This window comes from Alligator sinensis, unplaced genomic scaffold (assembly GCF_000455745.1).
Source record: "Alligator sinensis unplaced genomic scaffold, ASM45574v1 scaffold989_2, whole genome shotgun sequence".
Taxonomy (NCBI): Eukaryota; Metazoa; Chordata; order Crocodylia; family Alligatoridae; genus Alligator; species Alligator sinensis.
In genome coordinates, this window is record NW_005842162.1 from 2,129,815 (window position 1) to 2,149,278 (window position 19,464).

General features: G+C 42.1%; 1 protein-coding gene across 3 annotated transcripts in view; it reads left to right on the forward strand.

Moving 5' to 3' along the window:
- ANXA3 (annexin A3) overlaps positions 1 to 17,039 on the forward strand; it is a 47,587-nt gene extending 30,548 nt beyond the window's left edge. For all 3 annotated transcript variants that reach the window (XM_006025723.3, XM_025206552.1, XM_025206551.1), the window contains exons 7-13: positions 4,492 to 4,571; positions 6,116 to 6,172; positions 7,378 to 7,471; positions 8,538 to 8,633; positions 11,949 to 12,007; positions 12,489 to 12,611; positions 16,508 to 17,039. In XM_006025723.3, the coding sequence (XP_006025785.1) occupies positions 4,492 to 4,571; positions 6,116 to 6,172; positions 7,378 to 7,471; positions 8,538 to 8,633; positions 11,949 to 12,007; positions 12,489 to 12,611; positions 16,508 to 16,567 (569 nt within the window). In that variant the 3' untranslated portion in view covers positions 16,568 to 17,039. The remainder of the gene's footprint in view (positions 1 to 4,491; positions 4,572 to 6,115; positions 6,173 to 7,377; positions 7,472 to 8,537; positions 8,634 to 11,948; positions 12,008 to 12,488; positions 12,612 to 16,507) is intronic.
- Positions 17,040 to 19,464: the final 2,425 nt, after the last annotated feature.

Here is a 19,464-nt window from a genome sequence, read left to right on the forward strand (position 1 = left end):
TTTGCATTGAGCAGGAGGATGAGCTCCTCCTGCTTATTCCCCAAGCTCCTGGCATTTGTGTACAGGCAGGCAAGTGTCCCCTGGGGGGCTCCTTCCTTGCACACAGATTTTACCAGGGCTGGGGCAGGGGTGGGCTCCCTTAAGTGCCTTGACCCGCTGGCTTTGCAAGGATTGCTCAGCGGGCCAGCAGTGGCGGTAGTTCCCCCGTCCCCCAGCGGGCTTAGTTTAAATCCCGGTGGAGTAGGTCAGCCAGTCTGGTTGAGAAGAGCCTCCTCCCTAGGGGAGAGAGGTGGAGGCCATCTCTTCCCAGCAGCTCACTGCCTCTCTCGCCAATTGCCCCTCTCGCCAATTTCCTCTCTCGATCTGATCAATTGCCTTTGTGCAGGGAAAATTTTGTTTAAGTATAGATTACAAAGCACTTGCACAATACATGGTGATTTCATTTAAGACAGACTGCTTATTTACCAATTCAGTACACCTGGTATTCAATAACCTGATGGTCTCTTAGGAATTAATCTATCAAAACATACCCTAGAATTGACATTTTTAAGTAAATAGTCTGCCAAAACCTATGCAATGCTAAGTATTCAATCAATTTATTGCTATGCTATTAAAAAAAACTACTGTTGATTTTCAAGAAATGAAGGTGAATCTTTCTCAAGGTACCACACTGTGATGAGTTACTGGCAACTCTCACTTCAGATATTCAGAGATAAGAATATGAAAGTGTAATTTTCATTGTAGGCTGTGTGCGCATAATTGCAGAAAAAACATTTTATTTAAATTGATTTGTTTCTCATATGGTACCTGGAAACAACTCTGCTCCTTTCCAAGGAGATTAATTGTTTAGGAGTAAATCAGGTGATGAGATTGTTTTTTAACATTAACAGAGCAACCTTGTGTACGTGCATACCTGGAACAGATATAGCTTATAGGTAATATAGCCCTGTGTTTGTAAGATTTATGGTTGCTTGCTTAGTGGAATAAAGTGCTATATTGGGAGCAGTTTTAGCTGCCCAAGCTAATGCATTTTTATACAGGAAGCATTACAAACTGAAAGGCGGTAAAATAAATCAAAAGCAAAAAAAGTTGTTTTAATGAAAAAGTTACTGTGGTAGAGTTTGTCTTCTATCCCAGGAGAAGTCTATATACTGAGTGGGAAGGATGATGTAGTGTACCGGAATGGCACTGGGGAGATGTGCATTCTGTTTCCGTCTCAGACTTGTTATATGAACTTGAGACTCATTTATTCTAGCTTGTGCTTGGTTGCCTGCAAATAAAAGGGAGATAATATTTTACCCACCTTGCTTGGATGTTGTGAGAATAAAACCCATGAATGGAAGAGTTACATACTTTAGTGACGAGGGACATAGAACTACCTCAACAAAAATGGAATTAAACGACATAATGTGATGTTATGAAGTTTATTAGCCATGTGAAAATGTCAAAGCTTTCCTTTCTTCTCAAACAGTTGTCCCATTTTGGCAAATCTGCTGCTTTAAATTGGACCTACAGGGTGCATCTACAAATTCTATTAATGCGCTATAGTCACTGCACGGTAAAATACTGCACAGTAAGCCTTCCCAGGAGCACAACTACATGTGCACCCTGTTAGGAGAAAATATGCTCCCAACAGGAACAGCCTGGTACAGAGCTGCTCATGCCATGCTCTGCCCCCCTGCAGCAGACATACCACTGCCAGCTAGCCTGGTACCTTACAGGACTTCCCCACCCAGCAAGCGTCTGAGCCCCAATCTGGGCAGGGAATCCCCTCCCCCACCAGCAGGGAGCTGGCCAGGAGATGTCCCACTGGTGGGACAGCTGTCAACAAGTCCCCGCTAGGGGGGGATTCCTTGCCCAGCCAGGGACTTCCTGGCAGCTGCCCTACCAACTGGCCAGCCCCTGGCTGGGCAGGGATTCTTTGGCCACCCAGGAGCTCACTGGCAGCAGCCCCGCAAGCAAGACAGCTGCTAGCAAGCCCACGGCTGAGTAGAGAAGCAGAGAGCAACCCTGTTCCAGGGCTGATCAACTCCTGGTTCCTGGGTGAAGCTGGGAGCTAAGCAGTGCCAGGACTGGGCCCTCTGGAGGTGTGGCTGACCTGGAGCAAATTTGCTTCCAGTCATTGTCTACACAACTGCTACTCTACAGTAATTACTGTGCAGTTAATTTAGTACCTGCATTTGCAGGTACTAGCTAACTGCAGTAGACTAATTCACTGTGCAGTAGCTGCTGCACACAGTTACATCATGATACTTTACTACATAGTAGATTAGTGCACATTAAAGCATCTCGTGTAGATGTGCCCACAGTGTAGTACAGCTGTCATTGCAATCATTGTGACACTTTAATTTGAAGGAAATGGTAAATATTTTGTGCTGTATCAAATTCAGACTTGGAGAAATGCTTTGAAATCTTTTAAGAAAGAATCAAGTATGAAACATCCTGCAGATAAGCTAGTAATAGTGTAATAATGGCATGGTTTCTTTTTAAAGCTGAAGCATGATGCATTAGTCAGTTTTATACTTACAGAGGCATCCTAAGCACAGTACCACCTGCAAAAACTTTATTTTTTCTCTGGGCACGTCTACACATGCCTATTACTGTGCTGTAATAAGCTCCGGAGCTCATCACTCTAGAGCTTATTGCTGCTGGGCATGTGTCTGTATGTGCACCTGGGATCACTGCACATTGAGCCATGCACCAGGGATCAATCTTCCAGCCCCGGCCCTGCTGCCTCAGGCTCAACCTGCTGCAGAGGGGCTGGCTGGGACAAAAGGGTGCTTCACTGTGGGGCTAGCCAGCAGGCAGCATCTGTCAGCCAGCTAGAGCAGCATCTATACGTGCACTGCTGCAGAGCTTTTTACTCCACAGCAGGGTAGTACTTATAAGTACAAGTATTTACAAGTACTATCCTACTGCAGTGTGAATTAGTTTACCCCAGTCTAGTAGGGGTGCACTTGTTGATGCTGAGACATTTACTGTGCAGCTACTTAGTCTACTGTGAAGTAAACATCTTGTGTAGACGTGCTCCCTGAGTAAAAGGTTGCATCCACCCAGGCTGTGTTTGACATTTCAAATCACATGCTGCAGCAATGATACCCTTGTGAGCTGGAGAATAAGTGGTTCCCTCACAGAGGAACTGCTAGTCCTCACCTTACAACTTCATTCACACTGAGTAGTTTGACCTGACATCTCCAGCTGATTAATAAGAGGGACAATCTGTGCTCCAGGATATATAGGTTGACAGATTTTAAGGAATCATTAGATCATTTAATCCGATTGCCTCCAGAATAACACTAGCCATAGGATTTTACCAAATTTCTGTGCATAGAGCCCAATTACTTGGGTTTGACTACAGCATGGCTTGCTGAAAACTATCCTCTCTTGATTTAAAGACAAAAAGAAGCTGCCACCACCTCACTTGATAATTTGTTCCAAACTTTAATCACCGACTCATTTCTAATTTGAATTTCTCTGGCTTCAGCTTCCATCCATTACTTCTTGTTATGCCTTTGTGCACGGGGTTAAAAAGCCTTTTCATAGCCAGTATTTTCTCTTTGAGAAGATACTGATCTACTGTAACCAAAGCACTTTTTCTGCTAATAAGCTAAACAGATAATGCTTTCAGCAAGAGGCTTAAAAAGCTATATCTCCAGTCCTCGAGGGAATGACTTGATAAATCTGTAAGTACCTATCTGGAGAACAAAAACTTGAGAATGGCTCTTTAGCCTATATAACAAGATCTAGTAGCTAAAAGCAGAAACATTCAGACAAGAAATAAAGTGGACATTTTTAATAGTAAGGGAAATTAACCTTTGGAAAAGTTGTCAAAGGTCATAATTGAATGTCTGTCACTGATTGTTTTAAAATTAAGATACAGTGTTTTTTCTAAAAGATATAAATCAAGTAAGATTTAATCCTGGAAAGTAGGTCAGAGTAGATGATCACGTAGGAACTATATTTATGGCTCTCTTCATACCTTCTCCAGGTTTTCCAACAAACTTCTTAAATGTGGAGCCCAGAGCCATATTCATTTTTGTGGTATCATTCTTACCAGTGCTGTATATATAGGAAAACCACTAATCTTCTGTTTTATATACCCCAGTCTACGCCTTTTTTTGACCCTGTGTTCCATTATGAATTAATGTTGAATTGCTGGCTCACTCTGACCCTTAAATCTTTTCAAGGCCCCCCATTCTATATGTATGCCCTATAGTCTTTGTTCCTACATGTATGACTTTACATTTGGTACATCTTGTTTTAATAGTCAGAGTAGAGGGATTAAGTGTACCAATGGGATCACAGATCTTGCCTTGTGATACCATAACATTGATGCATCAGGTCTGTGGGATAAATTGCATACTACAGCAAACCAGTTTACTAGAGAGAGATTTTCCATGAACACAGATGTCTTTGCTAACTGTACCTTTTTCTTTTATAACTGGAGAACTTCACTGAATGTTTGATTTATTTTTTTTCCCCTCCCACCAGTATATAAGAAGAGCCTTGGTGATGACATCAGTTCTGAAACGTCTGGTGACTTCAGAAAAGCCCTGCTAACTCTGGCAGATGTAAGGGGTCATCCGACAGTCAACATAAGATTGCACAAAAATAATTTCAAATTGACTTGGAAATGGGTCACATATATTCTGATTGTACTTTCTTATGTGTTTATGGGTCATTTAGCATGATACAGGAGATGGTTTACGTATTTTGAATGATTTAAAGATTTGATTAGTTAATTCCTTAAAATGATGTTTTTAATTCTTTAAAATTTAATTCTTTTCAATCTTTTAAAATAAATTTTCTCTTGATTTAAGAAAGCTTGTTTAAGGTAGCTCAACTAAATAGTAGTTGTATTCAAAATGACTTCTCTGAAGACTTTGAGGGTATGCATAGTTTTAATTATTTTAAGCCTTAAAGATAAAAAACAATGGCAGAATAGCTTAGAGGACTAATATTTCTACCTCAAGACCTGGACTTAAATAAGGATAAGAAGAGACCAAAACTCATTTCTATCTTTATATAGATGCCACCATCATACCATTGTCAGACATTACCTACTTAAACAACTAGAGGTTGACATATTGCAAATCAAGACTGAGGAATTCTGGGCTGATGTCAATACATACTATGTCTGCTGTTGAGCTTGCTATTGGATTCTCCCTTTCCTTAAGTACTAAATGCAAAATATGAAAGATCCAGCTCTCTGTCTCATTCACATAAGGAGTAGTGATTGGCACAATTTTTCTCATTCACTATTCCACAATAGAATCTAGAATTGTTGTTTATAATGAAGGGAGTCGCTTGCTTCAGACTCGTTAGGAGTGGGGCTGACCTAGGGAAGACGAGCAGCAAGGTCTGGTGATATTAGCCTTTTTTTTTCTTACATATGTGGAGATCCTACATACAGGGCACATCTACACGAGGCATTTACTGGGGAGCTGCCTAATTAGCTCCACAGTAAAGTCTTAACATCTCCACGTGTGATCCTATTAAGCCTCAGAAAAGTAACAAACGCTGCCATAGTTCAGTACTTGTAAACACAAGTGGTGTCCTATGGGATCATTATTTAGTGTGCTGCAATGCACATGTAGATGCTGAGCCAGCTGGCTGGGGCACAAGAATGCTTCGGTGTGGGGACTGCCTGCCGGCTAGCCTTACACTAGAGCACCCTCATACTCCAGCCAGCCCGTCTGCAACATGTTGAACTGGGTTGGAGGAGCCCTGGGCTTGCAGGCTGATTTCCCTCAAACCCCCTACCAGCTGGGGCTGCTCTGACCCGGCTCAGTGTGCTGCGGCCCTGGGCACACGTGTAAACTCTGGCATGAATGCACTGGAGTTTTTTGTGTTGCACTAATATTGTGTGGATGCACCAACAAGTATCCAACTTTGCACACACCGGTCTGTTAAGGAGCATTGTGTTTCAGAAATAGGAGAAAGATGATTAGGGTTGTTTTTTAATGAACCAAAATGTCTTTTTTTTAATCAAAGGGATGGATGACTGATTGATGTGTTGTAAGAGGATATGGCTGCATTTGAAACCCTGATGAAAGCTTTGTGCCTTTATGAGTTGTGTGTCATTTGCTTTAAATTTGTCTGCTCCGTATTGCAGGGCAGAAGAGATGACAGTCTCAAAGTGGTTGAGCACCTTGCAAAGAAGGATGCACAGGTACAGCAAAGTAAAATAATGCCTGAACAGAGTTGAGCTTGCCATGTGAATATTAAATAGTATTTACTGCAGGGCTGTCCAAGTTCTGAGTGGCTGAAGGTTGCACAAGCTGCCTGCCTGTGTGGGCCACCTGGGTGCCACCAGCAGCACAGGCCCTGGCTCCTGCATAGCTCCTGACCTCCCTGGAGCCCTCTCCTGCTGCACTGCTCTGCCCCCACCTGTAAGCAGCCTAATAAAAAAGAATAATTCAAGTCTATACTACCTCATTTCATGACTTACAACAGGGCACTGTTCTGAAACAGTAGCTATTCTACTCTAGGAATATAAGAATGACCATTTTATCTTGGGTAAGAGCTGACATTTCTTATTTAGTTTTTAAAGTGACCTCTGGGGAAAAAAGCTTCAGCTTTTTGAGGTTTTCCATTCAAAGTCTAAAACTTCAGATTGCCCCACTCCATGATACTGTTATGTAAGAAGCAGAGTTGGGTTTTCAAGCTCATAGGCCAATACAGATTGCTGGTGCATCGTGCGCATTGTTCAGATTCCTCTCAGAGCTGCTACACAAGTAGTGCTGATAGTAGCCCTAAACTCCACATGCAGTTATTCCATCTTCACCAATAGGAGCGTTATTATGAAGCCTGTGTCTGAAGAAGTTGTGTGGGCATTACTAACATCCTTTCCAGGAAACAGGGTGCAAGGAAGTCTTAGGAGCTCCCCATCTCTCAATAAAATATTCTGATGTACATTATAAGACTCTCATTTATATTTGGTTCTTTGGAATTAATGTTGTCATTCACTTTACAAAGCAAATTGCATTTTCAGTAAAGCAAATCCTTTCAACATATTGTAACCATGGAAAAGTTTCTTCCTCTTAAATCTGAAAGATAGGACTCTCTCCATGCCTGACTCCCACAATGTAATTATTCAGCGTAGGTCAAAATCCAGGCAAGTTCTGCTTTTTATAACTGTCAAGACAAAAAAACATACTTAGGTTCCAGAGCTTGAATCATTAAGATGCCACAAAAGTAATCCTAAGACACTGCATTAAAAGCCATTGTCTCACCAAGAATAAAGCATCTTGTCTTTAGAGTGCATATAAAATGCAAATACTAGTGTTTGAAGTAATTCAGAATAGTTTGACATGGTGAAGGGAGTAGAGAAGGTAGAGTCTAGTGGTAAAACTGATAAGTCTTTCCATGTTACAGATTCTGTATGATGCTGGTGAGAAGAGGTGGGGTACAGATGAAGATAAATTTACTGATATTCTGTGCTTTAGGAGCATACCTCAACTGAAACTAAGTATGAAATCACTTTTGGATTATATTATCTCTTAGTAAATTATGATTATTTCTGTGATCCATAATTTTTATACATGTAAAATTTTGGTTTAAGGTGTTACTGACAGTTGTACTGTCCCATCCCCTCCTCAGTGGTTCCATCAGCTTTTACTGAACTTAGCTTGCGAAGACAGAGTCCTATCAAACTATTCACCTAGAGGAGGCTTAGTAAGTTTGCATATTGAATCAAGAGCTCTAAAATACGTGTATTGCCCCAGTTAAGCATGGCTGTATTTAAAAATGAGTGTGTATATAAATTTTAAGAAGGAGCTTCGCTATTTTTGTAGAGCTAGAAGAGATAGAAAGTTTGCACTTAGACTTCAGGCAACAGGTTGTATTTGTCTTGTCATCTCCAACATTGTGGATTGCATAGCATGCATTAAATGTAATAACATTTGTACACACTGGCAAGGGGTTATGTTGACTTGGGCATTGAGCAAACAAGGAAATAATTATGTTTGATGTTTTGTGAGTCATTAAATAGTAAATAATTCCTTGCCTTATGGTTGATGGCATGTGCTGCATGGAACACATTCTATTTGCTATAAGAAAACCTGTGACTGTGAAAGCCTTAATTAGATAAAGTTCACCCCCTGCTTGTCCCCATCTGGCATAGCGTTTAAATGCCATCCATAGTACCGGTTGTTAAAGAAATGCAAATGTGGAGGTGAGTAGACTGTATCTGGAGTTAACATGCTGCAGTAATAAGCAGAGGCAAATAGTCTTGGGAGAAAAGGCGATACAAGTTAAAAAAGATGGCACTTGAATGCCATGCCTACTTCCTAACAAAGAGTCTGTGTACATATGTAGATATATCTCTTGCCTGGCTTAGAATGCTGGTTAAGTCTGTTGCTGTTCCATTGTATCTGCGCATCAAAGGCCTAATCCAAAAAAAACTAGTCAATGGAAAGGCTTTCATAGTGCCCCCATAGTGCCTACAAGACACTCTTCTCATGCCTAACTTATAAAACAATCTAGTACTTTCCCTTTTGTTTGATATATTTACTAGTGGTATTTCTGTCTTTCAGCATTTGATGAATACAGAAACATCAGCAAGAAGAGCATTGAGGACAGCATACTGAGTGAAATGTCAGGGCATTTTGAGGATTTACTGCTAGCTATTGGTAAGTTATTTGAGGAAAGATAACTGGGTGTGAAACTAGCTGTCTTGGGGTGGGGGCATTAAGTCTTCTAGGGAAAGTGTCATAAATCAAAATATTTGAGTCACTGAATGTCCTAAGTATTGTAGCACAAATATGAATAAAAAACCCTTCTTAATTCTGAAGCAGATGTGCACTTTGCTGTTGTCATCTTTACGCTTTAGCTTAAGAAGGAAGCACTATTTGACATTTTGATGTCATTTTTGTTCCCTTCCTACTAAATGTTCATAGTGTTGCTGGCAACATATTTGTTGAATAAAAATTACCTTTTTCTCACTTTGGAATCATAACATTTTGAGGGAAATGTGTCAAATTACATTCAGGGGCCTGTCTGATTGTGGTGGCTAGCTGGGTCTTGGGGGTGCTGTGTTGAAACCATTTTAATTTGTATTCCCACATCAGCTGTTGACTGGGAAAAAAATTAGCTTACTGATATAAGTATCTCACACTAGACACTCAAATTAGAAAATAATGGTTTGGTTGGTTTTGCTGAAGGTTACAGAGGAAATTTGTGTTAGAGCATGAGAAGCCATATCTACTTCCCCAATATTAGCTTCCTTTCCTTTCGTGTGTCCTTGTGCCAAGGTATTTAGCAGAATTTGCAGATTCGTTGGAATCTGACATGGCTACACTGTGAGTGCTTCTGCGGTAGCCTTGAACTCTCAACTTCTAGGCTTCCTGCTGCTCACCCCAGTGGAATAGAATTAGCTAAAATAGTGAAATGTTAATGTTAGCTATGCAAGTCATTCACCGTCTCATGATATCACCCTCAGTATAACAGTATTATAATAGTATTCTGAGGGCAGGAGGGGCTCACATGTATGCCCTACCACCTTTGGTCCTGACATTTAGCAAGACAGAAAACATATCCTTGGAGATTTTTTTTTTAATTAAAGTAAAAATTGTGACACTAACAGTTAACTTGAGAGGACCCCCTAATTGTGAAACAGTGTTTCTATAGGACTAAGGTGCTTTTCCTTTATGCCAGGCCCAGTGTTTCTAAAAAGCAATTTTAATTTTATGAGAGGGGCAAGAATTCTTGTGGGTGATACCTTTTATTAAACCAACTGCACTATTGGGATAAACTTACACATACATACAGTTTTTATGCATCACAAAACCCTTCCTCAGGCCTCTGGGAAAGCAGCAGACAGCAGAACTCAGTAACAGATGGAACAAAAGCTTGTATAAAACTACAAGCAAACAAAAAAGGATATGAGACATTATCAGGTAGCCAACAGGCAAAAGAGATGCAGTAAAAATCGGACCATAGAAGAACGGGATCATATAGGAGGGTTGTTATCACCGTGAATTATAGAGATTAGCAAGTATCAGGTAGATTACAGTAGACTGTAAAGTTATTGGCTATGTTAAGTTCCTGGTTCTTAGTGTCCAACAGACTAATACAAATTTGTTCCCAGACTCATCTTGTGAAGGTTTTCTGTATATTTCTCTTGACCATGAGAACTATGAGGTCAGAAAGGGAGTGATTTTTTTTTTTCTGTGAAAAATGTCCTTCCATCTGTGTTCTAGTGTCTCTGTCCTTTATCTTTTTTCAGTGATCATTCATTCTGGTGTGTAGGTTGTGTCTGGCTGTACCTATATAGTTGCCATGAGGTGCTCTGGATGAGGTGTACCACATTCTGGGATCTATCTATATCTATAGATAGATATCTATATAGATATAGGAATCCATAGATATATCTATAGATATAGAGAGAGAGATGTCTGTATGTCTGTATATACATTTATAGATATCTCTGTTTCTATAGATATATCTCTATATCTATAGATATATCTATATATTAGAGCTGTGTGAAATTTGACCAGGTGTTTCATTTTGAAGCTGTTTTGATGCATTTCGAGCTCGAAACAGCTAAATCAAAATGAAACAAGAGGCTTTGAAACAGCTTCAAACAAAATGAGGGCACTCAAAACGTTTCAAAGGTTTCTAAACATTTTGAGTTTCAAAGCTGGGTTTACTTGGCTTCAGTGCCAGTGCCATCCCAGGTGGCTGCGGCAGCAGCAACCTCTCATCCGGTGCACAGATCCGGGGGCCCACACCCCCAGGAGGGCTGTGGGGCTGTGCCAGACTCCTCCCAGGAGTGCAGGCCCCCAGATCTGGGCGCTGGATGAGAGGAGACTGCCACCTGGGACTGGTGCTGGGCACAGCCTGTGTCCAGTGCCCGGGGAAGATTGATGCTGCCACTGGTCCCAGGTGGCAGAGGCAGCCTCCTCTCAACTGGCGCACAGATCCAGGGGCTTTCACCTCTAGGAGGGCTGCTGGGCTGTGCCAGACTCCTCTTGGGGGCACGAGCCCCTGGGATCTCCATATCAATATATTTTGAAGTCATCTTTGTGCTCATGGTTTGGAGAAAGTGCTGGTAGTTGAGACTGAAATTGTTGTGGGTGAGGATGAAGTGGATGATTGTGCAACATCTGTGGTTGCAAATTTGAGTGTAGTCCGTTTTCCTATAGGTATTTCAGGCAGGCAACTGTGCCTTCATTGTGTGGGATATTACTGTACAAGCTGGTATCATCCACAGGTGCAAAGATGGGGATTAGTGGAAGTAATTTTTTTCCTGAAGCTGGTATGGAAAGGATATGATAATATTTTCAGTTTACAAGTAAAATACTGATGTAGGGTCCTCCCCAAGTTCCTTATAGTGGTTGGTACCAGAGAGCTTTCTTTTAGTCTCATTGATGTAGTCTTTATGGTTGAGGATGACAATAGCTCCACCTTTGGCCACTGGTTTGATTACTGATTACTATTTTGTTGTTGTACTTTAAGGACTGTATGACTGTGGTCCTGGCTTTTTTGTTGAAAATTTCACTGTTAGCTTTCTTCCAGATATGCTGAGTGTAATAGTCCAATGTGTGGTTCTGTCCACTGGGAGGTCAAATGGTGTTTTGTAGTTGTTCAGTGCTCTACTATTAAACAGTCGAAATACTGTAAGTGAAAGTCATAAGCAAACCTTAACACATGGTGGAAGTGTCAAAGTGAACTTGTAACATGAAACCTTGGGCAATGGCAGAATGAGTGTTATGAAGTAACTACTTCAGTAACCAAGTGCATGTATATACCTGACCTGTGTGTGCACACTAGGCACTTGCAGGCAGGCCCTCATATACAAGTGTGTTTGCCTAACTTTGTAAATTTATCTGTATTTTCTTACTAAGTGGAAGAGGGGCATGAAGCTTTGCCAGCAAAGAAAGCAGTGTGGTGAAACTGTGGTTGAGCAGGCAAATTAAATTAACTCTTCACTTTCCTGTTAATAGTTAAATGTGTGAATAGCACTCCTGCGTTCCTTGCTGAAAGACTGCACCGATCTTTGAAGGTAGGTTCTCAGCTTCCATACAAATCCTTGGGTTATAGCATGCCCGTAAGAGGGTGGCAAGTGACTAATACTGATGTTTGTAAATAGTAAGCTAAATTGGGGAATGGTCTCTAACCTCAAATCTCTTAGGCCACGTCCAGATGAGCGCGGCTGTGCGGTATGTAGCAGTGCAAGCGTGTCTGTGGCACCACATACCACACATTTAGATGTTTTCCACACTGCAAGGGCCTCCCCTCCCCCACCCAAGGTAACTTGCCACGTGCTAAAGCACATGTGACACGGGTGTTCCCCAGAGACAAGTAGCAGTGGTGCAAGGTGCATCACCGTTACTTATCCCTTGGGAACCAAACGTCCACACTCGTGTGGACGTGCCCTTAGAGTCAAGTTAACTGGTGACTATTTCTAAACAAGACACTGACATTGACCTAATCTTCATGCTGTTCGTTATATTATACTATTTAGATCTTCTCTGTTTTAACAGGGTGCTGGAACTGATGAGTTCACTCTGAACAGAATCATGGTTTCCAGATCAGAAATTGATCTTCTGGATATTCGGGCTGAATACAAGAAGCACTATGGATGTTCCTTGTACTCTGCTATTAAAGTGAGGATTATTTTAATGAAATATTCTTGTATATTGTAAATGAATCATGTCATGTATGCCAGCTCAGGCAATTATCTTTCAGTGTTTTATCTTATGTTTAAGACATGCACAGATAATTTTGTTTGGACATTGAGAGTATGATATTAAATGAGAATAAGCCAGAGGTGTCTGGGAAGAGCAGTATAGCTTTAGCACCTTTGCTTTGGAGCAAAAAGAAGAGAGTAAAATAGTGCCTAGAGAATTTGGAGAATATTTATAATAATAGCTTAGCATTGAACTGGAAATAAACAAGGATGTTGGCTGTCAGATCAGATATTTGGTGCATTGTGTATGAAGACAAGCCAAGGCATGATGATGGTGATCCAGCTATATGAGGAGGTAGAGTCCAAAATGATCTCTAAAGGACTCAGAGTGATCATTTTGGTGACATTCTGTTCGGGGTGCAAAGAGGACAGAAAGGAAGTGATTGATCTCAGGAGGAAAAATGAACAATTTCAGGACTCTCTAGGAAGGGTCAGACAATGAGCAACACGTATTTGCAGAGTTGCGAACCACTAGTTTAGTTCACCGATTCTTTATGACTGCATGAGGTCATGCAGAAGTTTTGTATTGATGAGAAGATGAAGTAACTAATGATAGCTCTGTGGGAAAATAGACATGGTGTAGTATTCAGAGGTGTGCCAGCGTGGTGCAATGGGGGAGCATCCATGTGGCCTAGGGGGCTCCTGGCTCACCCTCTGCTTGGAGGATACCTGTAACAAAGGATGTGCCTTGCTCTTCTGTCAAGTTATCTTATACTTAGAGCTTTAGTAATAATATAAAATTGTTTTAAAGCTAAATTTGAAATTGCCAAAAGGGAGGTTAGGGAACTGTTTCCTGAACTCATACCGTCTCTAACAGTTCTCTTCCCAGAACTGACACATCCCAGGGAAGAATTATGCTCTAGTTTGCTACTATGTTAATTGCTTTAAAATTGTTAAGCCCAGACAAAGGTTTGGAATCATTATCTGCTATAGGAGATAGAAAAGCTGTGAAAATCAGAGGTTATAAAAAATATTTTAAGTGTCTTTTTTAGAAATCATTACTTTATTTTGAACAATGGTGAACACCATAATTTAATTAAAAGAAAAGTCTGAAGTTCTGTTAGTCCTGTGGTATTGATTAGCTTCCTTTTCTTTTTTCTATGATTTACTAAATCAAGTTTTTTTTTCTCCTGTTTATGGTGAGACAGTACCAGCTTAATGGAAGTTGAAGAGTTTCTCCTTCAGCTCACAGAAATATCACCTGGGTAGCCCTACCGAGTGTTTATTGGTTCAGTACTCTAAGTAGAATAGCTGCCAGCACTCAGTAAAATGTTCAAAAATGCCTAAATTTAGGGAATATTCAGCAAACGTGAACTTTTAAATGGCATGAAAACATTCTTTTGAGTAATCATTTTTCTATCAGTTTCTTTTATAAGTGTATAGCACAATACCCATTACTACAGAGGTGGAATGATAGAAATGTGATGAGGCCAGCTCCATTATGCAGATATGAGTTGCAGTTAGACTTATTATCCACATGATTTTAGTTCAGTTAGTTGTAATCTAGGTAGGATTGTATAGATGTTTTTGTGAAGAAAACTTTTTCCAACACTTAATTTAAAAACGATGGGTGTTAAACCTCAGAGAAAAGGTAGGGCTGGAGGAAATTTGAGAAATCATCTTGTCCAGCTCCCTGCTCAAAGCAGGATCATCCTTATCTAAACCATCCTAGACAAGTGTTTGTCTAACTCAGGGGTGGGTCAAAATGGCCGATCCAACTGGCAGCTGGACTCCCATTTCCCAGCAGCCCCTGCCCACATGGCCCAGCCACAGCTGCCCTGTGATAGCACAAGGTTGGGGTTGCCGTGGAGACCAGCCCCAGCCACATTGGCAAGGTGCATGGCAGGGCAGGGGGCTGCTCTGGAGCCACTAGGATCTTGCGGTAGGGGCATCTTGGTCAGGGCCAGGGCACAGCTGCGATCTGCAGCCTGCATGCTCCAGGCAGGGGCTCACAGGCAGCGAATTGCGGCTCTGATCCTGCTTGCAGCTGCGCTATCACCACTGCAAGGAGCTGGAGCAGAGCTGTGATCTGCTGCCTGCACATCCTTGCCCAGAGCGTGCAGGCTACAGATCGCAGCTCTGCCCTGGCCCTGATCAAGTAGCCCCTGCCACAAGATCCCAGCAGCTCTGGAGCAGCCCTCTGCCCTGCCCTGTCACATGCCCTGCCAGTGCAACTGGGGCTGGGCTCCCTGGCAAACCCCACCCTGCCCCTTCTCCGCCCCAGCTGGGGTCTCCATGGAGCCTGGCCCCAGCCATGCAGGCAGGGGCTGCTGGGAAATGGAGTCCATTGCCAGCCAGATCCAGCCCACAGGCCAGACTTTGCCCATCCCCGGTCTAATCTATTCCTGAAAACTGGATGAATAGCCATCTCGCACAACTACTAGACAGAATGTCCAGAACATCAAAGACATCCTAACTTGCCATGGGTAAAGTAGTGGGGGGAATGAGGGCACTTTCAGTTCCTTGTGACTGCAAAGGCAGGAAGTAATTTAAATACACTCAAGAAATCCAAAGAAGGGGACCATGCCTCCCTGCTAGAGGAAGGCAAAAATGGAAAAGAAATAGGAAAAAATAGTAGATTTTGGGTCAGACTTAACTGACGTGTCCTAACAAAGTCTTACCCTTCTCTTAGTGTGGCAGGGAGAAGGATGGCGCCACAGGCAGCTCGTCCAGGGGATCAGCGTTGCAGTGCTTAAAAATGGTAGCGGAGGCGCTTGAACTAAAATGTGGCAAATGAGCTTTAGTTCAAGCACTTCTGGCACCATTTCTAAGAGCAGGGACACTTTTAACTGGAGTGGAGCTGGGAGGGGTGAGGATGGATGCAGGCTGTTCGCTGTGGGCTTGGGACTCTTTGCTATGCTGCCTTTGCCCCAGGAGCACTGTATCGGCTGCACATTCCTTGCCCGCCCGGCAGCAAGAGGGACAACTCACTGTCCCCACTGCTACCAGGTGTGCAGAAGACATGCAGCTGACATGGAGCCCCTGGGGCAGAGGCAGCAGAGCAGAGCCCTGAGCTCACAGTGGGCAGTTTGCATCTGCCCTGTGCACAAATAGGGGGGGAGGGGGCACATGCCCCCCCATGCCTCCTCCAAGGGGTGCATGCAAGCGGTAGAGAGCTGCTCCCCCCCTCCCCCCCACTCCCCCATACTCCCTGGACAAGCCATCCACAGCTCTGTCCTACTCCCATCCCCAGGTTCCATTCACTGCCCTGGCTGAGCAGAGTCCCCAGCCCCTGCCACACTCCCTCCCTCACCGTAGAGGCCTTGGTCTGACCCCCGCTTCCCACATGGCCCTTCCCCTCCACAGACTTACCTGCGGGGCACTGCTGTCCATGCTGCCCAGCTGCATTCTTGGCCACGTGCACGTGTGTGGCTGAGCACATGCACGTGGCATCCGGGGGCTCCACCCAGAAGGCATATTATTTATTGGTGATGTTGTCGGCTACATGGGCCAAAAAAAGCTGATGGACAATAATGCTAATTTTCCTTTTATCAGTGCTGATGATCTGATATGGCACCAATATATCAGTGCACCTCCAGTAAAACTAGCAATAAGTCTGGTATGTTTTATTTCTTTAAATCATTATTTTTATCCACATGGACTTAGTGCTTTCTTGCAATAGTAATGGATAGAAACTTGTGCACAAGCAAATAAGGGTTTAGTTACAGATGTCAATAAGAGCAAGTGTTTTATTTCTATCTAACAAACTATTGTGTTGACCCAAAAAGGAGCAAAAGACTAGGATAAATCACTTTCAGCATAACAAACAATAAAACAATCTCCACTAATCTCACATATTTTTCCTCTATGCAGTCTGATACCTCTGGAGATTATGAGACCATGCTGCTGAAGATTTGTGGAGGAGATGACTGAAAGTAAATTCACAATGAGTACTGTGCCATTACGTTTTTGCTAACTACTGTAATTCTTTTTATAAAGCTTTTAAATGTGTAAGCAAGTGTAAAATTGCAACATGTTGACTGCTTTCTCATTAAGCATCATAATAAACAGATGCTTATTTTAACCTAACTATCAACAACTGCCTTAAGAGATATCTTACCACATGCTATGATCTGGATAAACTGTGCTTAAAGAATTATTGGAAGCCAAAGCAGACAGAGAGCTTTTGCCTGCAAGATAGACGCCTGTTTGGAAATAGTTACAGTCTCTGCAGCGGTGCAGCGTTAAGAAAATATGATACCACTTGAGTAGAGAAGAGAATAAAACTCAATGCAAGATCAGGTTAGTAATTAACTTTTACAAAGGCTGTGTTTAGCTATTGGCACTCCCAGACTGATTATGTAAACACTGGATTGTTTTCAAATAAACCAAAATTATTCCAAAATATGCTCTTTGCTCTGGCATTCCATTTGTTAACTCCAATCATGAACCAGCACCCCTTTGAGCTAAGAATTATTATTATTGTTCTTGTTATACTGACAAATAATACCTCTGAAATGGACAGAAACCTTGGGAGCAAGTTATACGTTTTTGCTTTGTCATTAGCGATTCCTGTCACAGCAAAAGCATGGCCCTTGCCCTGGGACATATACAACAAGAAGCAAAAGTGGACTACAATAAAAAGGGAGACACTGATGGCAGTGTACCACTCACTATAACTTCAAAACTGTATGGCTCCACAACTGTTAGGGAATGTAGTTTACCTTGATGCCACTGCTGTTGGAGCACAGAATTTCCTTAAAAGGGGAGCTGATAAAGCAAGTGAATTGGATTGGCAGAATATTGTGGTTTTGGTACTCAAGCATCTGCTAAATTGCCACTGCAATCTTGTATTATCTGCAAGTCATGGATGGTGGCTTTTTTATGCTCCTGTTGTATTTGAAGTTTCTGCTCCCACAACATTTCTGCAGAAGGTACTGCTTTGGAGAAGTCCTCTATGATCCAGGATTGATATGCCACACTGAAATCTCTTTAACTGATTTTAAAATTCTGGGCCAGAACCTATTCCAGCTATTGGATGCCTAAGACAATTTAGGTGCCTAAATGTGGTCCTATTGCACCATACTTGAGTGCCTACTTTTGTGACATGCCATTATTTAACACTAAGACCAAGTCACAAAAAGAAATAAACAAGAAGGTGCCCATCCATTGCATTGGCTGTTTTTCAGGGGCTTGAACAAGGTGGAATAGGATCATGCTTAGGCACCTAATAAGTGGGATAGGTTTACTACTGAGCCAATTATTCTCTCGTACAGGCAAGGAGGAGAGCATGAAGCATCTGTGGTCTCCCCTGGGAAGCTCCTAGTTCTAGCAGACTGTGAGAGAATTTACCTCAAGCCTTTCCTGTCGTGGGAAGAAGGAATCGGCATAATTGCTCACTGCTGGCAACAGAAATACACCTACGCTTCCCCTTCCCTTCACATCGTCCCTATGGCCTTCCTTGGTTTCATGTCTCTCCAGGAGCTGAAACAGGTGCAAAGCTTGGAGCAAATTACATAAGTTTAGCATTTTCTGACGATATATTACCATTGTAAAGATGCTATACTGGACAGTTCCAGTATCCTGGTGTAATATTGGTACAAGAGAAATGCTAGGTCTATCTTCCCTTTTCATGGTGTCAGGGACTGCAGGGAGATACCAAATCTCTCATGGGGTATCTGCAGATCCAAATCAGTCTTGCCATCAGGGTACAAAGATAATACAGTAACACTGGTGAAAGGAATCAGAGTCAAACCAACATTTGACTCAGGTCGTAGAGACTCAAATAGGTGTATAGGTACCATGATCAGGAAGGCAAAGAAACAGGCTGTGGTACGGCCCTCTAATGAAAATTGTCTGTTTGACTATATCACATGGAAGAAAGATGAAGCATTCAAAATTAACTTTGAGGATGCAGAGTAGGAGGAGAAAAATGGACTGAGAGGAACAACACTTGCAATCTTTCAAATCATTGGTGGGTCCAGGCTCCATTGGACTTACATTTATCTGTTGAGATAGGTAACTGCAAAGCAAAACTGGTGTACATCCATGACCATGTGAGTGGGCATGTCTGCATGTACATTAATGTGCCATGGTTACAAAGCATTAAGTTTAGTAATAACAGGTACTAACTAAATGCGCAGTAACCAGCACTACTGTGCAGTAGTGCCATCACATGCCTCCTAAGTGATGCTAAGAAACAGTAGATTAATTCTACTGGGCATTAGCACAATAGCATGGTTTTTGCTGTGGTGTGCTAATGCCCAGTAGAATTAGTCTAATGCACATTTTAGCTTCTTGGGTAGATGCTCCCAGTGAGTCATAAAGCCTGTACCCATGAGAACCAAACATTTGTCCCTCTTTAAAAATTCTGCCTGAAAAACAAAAATGGTCTAATCTAGTGTTTTTAACCGAACACTTCTTCCATATAAGGAATTTCTGCCAATTTGAACAAGTTTCCCTATTGTATAAAATGAGGTACTGCAGGGACTAACTTCTCTCAAAACTAGAAGAAACATAAGTGCAACTAGTTTGCATTTTCCACTTCCCTAATCCTTATTTTGAAGAACAAGAGCTTATTACCACAGGGAAGTCAGCGTGCTAGTGTTTCACTGTACATCATGCTAGCTACTTTACACTAATGTCCTGCATTGACACTCAGGGTTGAGCAAGCACAAGCTGCGTAACTGCTATGCTGATTCAGTGCCAAGTGTCGACATGGGGAGTTAGCGTAGTGTATCCAGTGAGCTCTTAACTTGCACCCTCATTTCTTTTGCAGTATTTCCCTGTACAGAGAAGCCTTGATCCTATGAACAATGGAAGATAATGAT